The sequence below is a fragment of the Oenanthe melanoleuca genome, chromosome 3 (assembly GCF_029582105.1).
Source record: "Oenanthe melanoleuca isolate GR-GAL-2019-014 chromosome 3, OMel1.0, whole genome shotgun sequence".
Lineage (NCBI taxonomy): Eukaryota > Metazoa > Chordata > Aves > Passeriformes > Muscicapidae > Oenanthe > Oenanthe melanoleuca.
The window spans coordinates 83,320,085-83,328,778 of NC_079336.1; the positions used below are offsets into that span (position 1 = coordinate 83,320,085).

General features: G+C 44.9%; 1 protein-coding gene across 1 annotated transcript in view; it reads right to left on the reverse strand.

Moving 5' to 3' along the window:
* The window catches only part of EPAS1 (endothelial PAS domain protein 1), a 76,179-nt gene extending 68,104 nt beyond the window's left edge, over window positions 1-8,075 (reverse strand). Inside the window, exon 1 of the mRNA XM_056488930.1 lies at window positions 7,740-8,075. Coding sequence (XP_056344905.1) covers window positions 7,740-7,765 — 26 coding nt within the window. The 5' untranslated portion in view covers window positions 7,766-8,075. The remainder of the gene's footprint in view (window positions 1-7,739) is intronic.
* Between the last annotated feature and the right edge of the window lie 619 nt (window positions 8,076-8,694).

An 8,694-nucleotide genomic window follows, 5' to 3' on the forward strand; every position in this document is an offset into this window, starting at 1 on the left:
ACACTGTACTGGGTCCTTAAACTGAAACCATTCAGCAAACCACCTTCTGTGTATGAAACAATATATATAAATAAGGGATTCATATGCTGACTACGTAAAGAAAACACGTGTCCTAGGCCAAAGGTGGATATCACCTGCTATGACTATATTACTATATCTGCTACTTAAAGCAATAGCTTTCCTGGGAAAGGCAAACACATCTATCTCAGCATATGCAGGCAGGTTTTCAAGAACATGGCTCTGAAATTACCTTTGAGAACAAGTTAGGAATTCTGCAAACAAGCTGTTTTCATCTCGCCCATATTCTGACTTTGTCTGTTGTGTCAGCAGCCAGCCAGGGGCTATGAAGGGCCTTCATTGCTATGTTTTCAATTATACTACAGTCTTTAAAAAGCTGTTCACATAACCAAAGCTAGAGAAGACCTTTGTCATTGCCAAGTCACACTTCCTGCCTAACCCAAGCCAAAGACGACTAAGTATTTTCATCAGACCTGCTAACTTGTCTAAGCAATTTCAGCTTTTGAAAGACTGGGACTCTTGAATTCAAGGCTTTAAGTAATGAGTGCCCTGTAAACAGTATAAAAGGAATACCCAATATTTTGGTTTAGCAGATAAACTTGAAGATGTCTCCTGAAAGGAAGACAGGAATCTGATTGAGGTCAAGCCACCAAACCAGACACACGTATGTGAGTAATAGACTTTGGAAGATCTAAGATCTGGAAAAAAACCTAGTTAAGTCTAATATCAGAAAAGAAAGACAAAGAAAAAAGAAAAATCTTTAAATTAACATGAGACTAATAATTACTTAAGTCTCATTCAAATGAATTTAAAACATCTGATTTTCATTTAACAACACAGTGCAACACAGGAAACCTTATAAAAATGAAGCCAAATCTAAAATGTTTCAGCAGTCTTCAAATGTCTTGACAATTTCTCAACCCAATCCTTTAATTTTAGTCTAGCTAAAACTAGAACACAAGCTCTTGTTTCCCTTGTGCTCTGGAAAATTATTTTCCAAGAAAATATCTGTTTTTGCAGAAAATATTCACCAACTGCATCTGCGGCTTTCTCAGCAATGGGCTTGGTAGCCCAGTGTTCAAAATTTGCACTTTATATCTTACTTTCATTTGCCTAACTCTAACCAAATATATTTTGAAATATTAGATAATGAATAACAAATATTTACAATAGATTAAGTTCACATTTCAGTAGTTCCAAATAATTTCTAAATTATACCAGTAATCTTATTACACATACACCTTCAGACAGACTGCTTGTTATCAAGTCCCTAAGTTACACCCACATGATTCACCCATTAGGAGAGCTCCTCTCTTTAAAAAAAAAAACAAACTCAAAACCCAACCATACCATCCTCCCAAAAAAAAAAAAAAAAAAGTTGCTATGTGCAACAGTCCCCATATCACTTCTAATTTTAGCTTTTCCTTAGATAACACAATTTCCTGAAACAAAAAGACTGCTCACACTCTTCTAGCTCCAAAATGTTACTGTAAATGTATTGTTATCTGTAGAAGTAGTTCAAGGCACACAATATTTCATAACCAAGTATAAAGGGATGTTTCAGTGTTTCAGCTTTCTGTTCTGCCAGGGCTGTGGAGAAGGAGGTGTAAACAACCAGGATTTACTGGTTTATTGGTTTGTGTTTTTATTTGAGTGAGGGGGGGTTAAAAATTAGGCAGATAATGGAGAGCAGTGTAGGACCCTGCACTTATCACTGTTCACTCATATATATGAAAAAAAAGCAAAAAAATTCCCAGCCAAATCCCATAAAAGTCCAGTTGTTTTCTCCACCAAGTTCCTGCTTTACAGTCTGCCCAAATTCTGGCCTGGAGGTTTCATTCATGCAGGTCACAGCTGGGATTTAGGGACATACCTCTAGGAGTAGGGACCGGAGGAACAGCCAGGCACAGGCAGGATGCACTTTGAGAGAGGTTTCTTGTTGGAGACACCAACGTGCTGCTGAAATCTCTCCGACCAAACAGTCAGTTTGGTTCTACAGATTTCCCACAAATACTTGAGATTAAATACATGCTACTTAATGCTTGTCTGAGAGCAAATCAGTGCATAAATACATACACAGCAGAACAAAGCAGCATTTGTAACTTGGGGAGTTGTTCAACATATTTATATTAGGAATCAAAACCACTGAGGAGCTGTATTATCCTCATTTTGTCCTATTTGAGAGCACAAACAAAATTAAAAAGTGGTTTTTCCTCCTGCCCAAAAGCACAGAATTTGTTCATAAAGCTGCAATAAGCTAGTATTAATCATCCACCCACAGGCTAACATAAAGTATGTGTAAAGTTTCTGAATTTTTCAGACAATCTTCTTGGAGGCAACACCCTAAACATTCCCCTAAATCAAAGAAAACTGCTGATTCCACATATTAGCACACAGAGAAAGGGTCAAGACCAGGGCACCTCTTTAACTGAAGATCAGACATAAAAATTCAACTAAAGCAACTTTGCTTCTTGTCTGGCAAAACATTTGATGAGTTTCTATAGAATAAATATTGAATATTTGCTGGGTCACGAAAAGCAATGGATAGAGAAGGCATAATGGAGATGCTATCCAATTCCAAATGCTTTGTGATAACAGTCAAGTAAATTAAATTACAAGCCTAACTGTTTTCAGGCCCAAATATGCCCATTTAATCAAAATTTATTATGGCAGATTTTGTTTCAGCTAAGTTTTCTAGACCATAAGTCACAGAGGAAAGAACCAAAACCATAATTAGATTTGAGCTGAAGAAGTAAAGAGCATAATTAAGTGAGTTACTTTGGAACACTACTAATTTATCAGCCAACTGGCCTACTGTACTTTATTAAGCTACTTTCCAAATGCACAGTAAATTTGTTTTCCATTTAACAGACTTCAGAAAGAGTCTCCATGAAAAGTAGCTCTGTAAATGTAAGAAAGAAGTTTATTTTTTTATATAAGCAGTCAAGGTTTTGTCCTCACCAGACAACTACTTTATTATGTTGCCTTTTAAGCAAATTGAGCACAAGAATGATAAATGAGAAAAAACCTGCCAGATGCATAATATTCATACTTGCAGTCTCTCTTAATTTAAGAGAAGGGCTCTGCCAGCCTTGTGCCAGCTACTAGGAGTAGAACTATTTATAACTATTAAGATATACATGTCAATATGAATACTGGAGTAATTAACACAATAGCATTTCACAAATAGCTTTAGCAGAATAAAACCATTCCCTGTATTTAAATTATTTTTAAATATGATCTGCCTTTGTATTGCTCATTTCCTTACTCTAATATTTATCGTAATAATAGCAAAAAGTTGAATGATTGAAGAGTTCTGCCCCCACCACACCTAATAGCAGCTCCTGCTTGGAGGTTGAAAACAAAAATACTTAATGTTTATGAATCCATCATAATAAAAAATATTAGAGAAAGATATAGAGAGATTCATTTTTGATACTCATGATGGATCTCCTGAATTTGCAGCATAAATGCAAAACTGGTAATTAGCAGAGTACCTCAAATATGCAAGACATTCCCAATGACCTGCAGAAGATAAACGTGACAGAAGATGCAGAGAAAAAGACATGACACAAAGACTGGGCTGACAGATTTTTTACTTGCTCTAGGGCTAAGTGCTGAACACAAGCAGGGCAAGCCCTTGGAGCATCCCTGTGAAAGACAAATCACTTTGGGAGGATGGTACAACACTGGGAGGCACTCACACTGCACACCATTCCCACAGCAAAAGCCATTCAGCCTTCATCAAGCTGAAACACTTTGGCTCTATCAAGAAGAAGCCACAGGAGCTGGGCAGCAGCAGTCAAGAGCTCCCAAGCAGGCCAGGTCACCAAGGCAGAGCTCAGCCCAACCTCTGCCCCATGTCCCTGCAGGTACAGGCAGAGCCAGGGCAGGCGAGCAGCCTGTCCTTCCTCAGCCCTGTCCCCTTGGGCCACCCTCTGGTAGGACAGCCAGACATCTGCAGAAAGGCAGAAGGGGCAGGGAGCACAGAAACAGAAGAGGCAAAACCAAAGCAGGAGGGCTAGGAGTGGCCAGGATCATTTAAGATGACCTGAAACCTACAAAGTGCCTGAATTTGTGGTGCTGAAACAAATACAAACTGTTTAATGTTGACACACCATAAGCATGTGCTAAACAGCCAATTTCAACAGATTGCTCACCAGGAATTCAGGAGATCACATTTCCTTTTGATAACTCCAAATAAGAAAAACTGCAAGGGCAGATATGAACACAGAAGCAAACAGAAGTAAATAAAATATGTGGGCTATGCATGGGGAGATGTTGAGCAATAATAAAACTTGAACCATATTTTTTTATGAAGCTGAGTAATCTATCAAATAGTTTGCAAAGGAAAGTGTTCAAAGCTCCTTCAGCTGAAGTACACAAAGTAAGGTTTAAAAGAGTGTAAGGATGAACTTGGAATGGCAAGAGAACAGACAAGATCATCTGTCACCAGCATCACAGAATAACAGGCAACAGGGAGCATACCTGGCAACACTGACACTCAAAAAACATACTGGGGAGAACAAAACTGAGACTGGTGTTTCTTGAAATCTGCATTTTAATACCTTGGCACATTCAAATGCTCACATTTCCTGACATCCAAATTATATCCCTTATGAGAGGGCAACTACCTGGGCTCTGAAGAGCTGTGCCATCAGGGCAGTTTCCTCATCCTGAGGAGGAGCAGCCAAGAGTGACCTCAGCTTGGCAAAATACTCTCCTGAAGTAAAAGGTCAGTGAAAATTGAGGCACAAAGCATCTCATTAGAGGGGCTCAACATCAAATAAAGCCCTAAGTAAAAGGATAAATGAAAGCTGTCTATTACCTAGAAAATAACTGGGAGCAATCCCATTTCTTTACTATCTGGACCAGAAGAAGTTAAACAGATTTATGTAACATTACATGGTCAAAAAACACAAAGTATAATTACATGGGGATCAGTAGCACAGAAACACCCTGAGCTGCAAAATTGGTTTATTTTCATACAACTGGAAAACAAACACAGAATTCCCCAAGTAACAACACAACTGAAAAGGTGAAGCCAAATGATGCATCCTTCTCAGTGGTACTTGACTTGTCCTGAGCCTGCTTTCAAACTACTCAGACACTGCTATCCATCCAAAGCTGTTCATTTAATGCAGCATCCATTCCTAACAAAATAGCTGTGTCTTGCACATCAAAAAACACATCAAGATATTGTATCAGACTGCTCTAATTACACAGGGACTTACCCACTACTTGCTGTTGTACAGAAGTTATCACAGATACTTTTCCCCCAGCTTCTACTATTTTACTAAAATGTGTTATGCCCTTTCATTCCTCCTTCTCCCAGTTTCTAATTACGGGCATTCTAACAGAGTATCTAATACCGTGTAGATAATTTTTTTTAAATTAAGAATAATAATCATATTAATCTCAGCTCTGTATCCTTTAAATGTGGGAAATCAGCCTACTGAAAGTGCCATAAGACTTGTTCCAAATAAAGCAACTGCTCTTTTCTGCTGGCAAACAGGGCTTCAAAAGAGGAACTGAGGACATTCTTCAACTTAAGTGGACCATAAAGAGAACCAAAGATTATCTTCCTTAGAACATTTATTAACAGTAAGAGAACTGCTCCTCAACATAGTTTCAGAGCTGCCTGGAAATCTGGTAACACCGCCCCACCTTTTCTCTGTGACAGTGATTTATAAACGCTATTAGCAAGTTAGGTTAGAGATCCTAGCTGCGTATCTGGAGAGAGATCAAGCAAACAATACAGTAACTGTCGAACTCAAGGCAATAAACCTACTCTATAATAGAAATACTGGAAAATTAAGAAATCAAAACTACCTTGTTTCAACAGGCTACATAGATACATCCCCAGTAGGGATATCCACAGCGCACTGACAGGGAGGCACAAGCCAGCGATCTGAACTCCCTCATATGACACTCTCCCAGCTCTTCCACAAACATTCATTTACGCAACAAGCCCATGAACCAGATAACAATTAGCCTACTTCTGAGAGAAACAGAAAAATTGTCACTGAATGTCACAATACTTAAAACCAGTGACAGAGCTAGGATCAGGGTTCAGACTTCAGTCCTGTGAAGCCTGTGTTGTATCTGAAGAGTATTTCCACAAACCACTTCAGTGTGCTGTCCTGCAAGATTAGACTGCGCTCAATCCCTCACTCTGCTTGAAAGTAAGAGGTTAAAACTGAAGAGATTAAGAGTGCCCCATTAAAAAGAGGTGATACAATGAATGCAGTGTATTTCCAATATATACGCTATTTCGTCCTCTTGCCTTTTAAACTATTACAACATATTTTTATAACTACATTGTACTGAAATTTTTTATTTTTTCAATATAAGTTATACTTTATACTCCACTCTATCTAGAAGAAAATACACCTGAGGCAACTGTTTAACCTTAATACGTTAGTGTCTGATAAACTGAGGAAAACAGAACTACATGGAAAGGTATGACTTACACTACTATACCTCCCCTATTACTTCGTCATAGGGTGACTCAATAAAAAGGGAGCTATTATACAAACAAAAACCCAGTTTAAAGCTTACTGCATCATCAACTGGATAGTACGCATGACAAATACCAACACTAAATTCTTAAGTCTATAAACCACATAGTTTATAAAGAAAATATATAGCCAGAACAGAAACCTGTGCTGCTAATCGACTGATCCTTGTGACTGCCTGCCGTATAAAACAGACTGAATATTTACCCTTTCACAAGACTTCATAGACATTCATTCACTTGCTTAGTTTTCCCCATGTCCGTGCCCTTGCTCATGCATAGGAACTGTTCACAGCTTTGGAGTAACAAGCAGACAATTCTTCTCTTAATCTCCACCTGTAACTTCTATGTTATGGACGGCTGAGTTTTATTTTGACGTTTGTTCTCCAGAACCAACAAGAAAACACATTCTTTGATGAACTACAAAACCACCAGTGCGTTACTTTGATTCCCTCTGGAAGGGTGGCCCTGGCAGTGTAGGAATGTCTGTCTATCTTTACATCCCCCTCGAAGGGCAGCAACAAACGAGGCGCGGGGCACTGCTGGGGCTCTCGGCCCTCCGGGAAAACCCGCTGACAGCCGAGGAGCTCCACGCACCCCGGGGATGCACCGCGGCCAGCGTCTCGGACTCGGAGCGAGGAGGTGTCGAAATATTTACACAGCCTGGCAATTTCATCCACGCGACTTGAATTATGAAACACATTTTACTAAGAGCGCTGCTACCTTCAGAACTCCCGTCCTCAACTCCAAAATAGTTTCCCACTACCTCTGTCCGCGCTGACACCAAGCCGTGCGCGGCAGTGGCCGCACACCGGCTGGGTGCCCTGGCTGCCCGCTGCACCTGCCCGCAGCCCGGCACGGCCGGGGCCGCCTTGGCGGGGCCGGGAGCGCTGCCGGCCCGGGGGCATCTCCCCGGTCAGGCGCTGCCCAGCTCGGCTCCCGGAGCGCGGCCACCCCGCGGGTCGCCCCTGCCCCGCTCCGCCCGGGCTGGGCGCACTCGCTCGCTCGCTCGCTCCCGCCGCAGCCGCTCCCCGCCAAGGCTCGGGTCGAGCCCGGCACGGCAGCCCCGCGGGGGAGGCGAGGCCGCGCCGTCCGGCCGGCGGTGCCCCTCGGCCGCAGCCCGCGGGCAGAGCCGGGCGAAGGGGGCAGCGGCAGGGGGAGGGCGCAGCGGCCCGAGCAGCCCGGCTCGCCCGCGGCCCCTCACCTTTTCTTCTCCTTGTCAGCTGTCATCGCGGCGGCGGCTGCCGCTCCTGCGCCGCCTCTCGGGCCGGGGCGCGCTCAGCACCTGCCCCGGGACGCGGGGCTCCGCGGGCGGGGAGCGGGGTCCGGTTCTGCCGGCTCGCCCCCGAGGCGGGCGTACAGTCTCAGGACACTGCCGAGGATTGTACGGCCCGCTCGGGGGAGGCGGTGGCGGCGGCGGCTCCTGCGGCGGGACAGGAGCGACGCGGCGACGGGGCTGTGCAGCTCGGCGCCGCCCGCAGAAAGTTCTCACTTTAAACCTCGGGCCGCCGCTGGCCGCGGGGGCAGGGCCGGCCCCCTCCGCCCGGCACCCGGCCCGGCCCGGCCCGGCCCGGCCCCGCCGCCGCCGCCGCGCCCGCCAATGGGGGCCGGAGGGCGCCCCGGGCTCCCCGCCCCCGGCACCGGCCCGGCCGGGGGTCAGCGGGGCCGCTCCGCCCGCCAGCGCCGCTGCGGCTGCGGCTCCGCGCCCGCCACCGGCACCGGCCCCGCGCCGCTCGCTTGTTTATTAGCTATTGGAGTTTTTGGTTATTCAACTTTCTTGTCTTTCTTTCTTTCTTTTTTTCTTTTTTTCTTTTCTTTTCTTTTTTTTTTTTTTTTTTAATATTTTTTTTTCCCCTTTCTTTCCCAGAAGCGGTGTCTCCGCGCCGGTGCGGTCCGAGGCCACCGCAGCACCTGCCCGGCGGCGGCGGAGCTGCCCCGGCACCGAGCGCTGCTCCCGCAAGCGGGGACCCGCCCCGGCCTCGCCCCCTGGAGCGCCCCCCGTTCAGCCCGAGTCGCGGGGTGTTGGCAAAATAAATGTAAAATTACGAAAATAGGAGCCGCAAGGACGGTGCGGGCTCGGGGCGAGGTGCCGGAGCCATCGCAGCGTGCGGGGCCGGCCCGGGTCGCGCACGGAGGAGAGGCAGTGTGGCGGCGCCTGG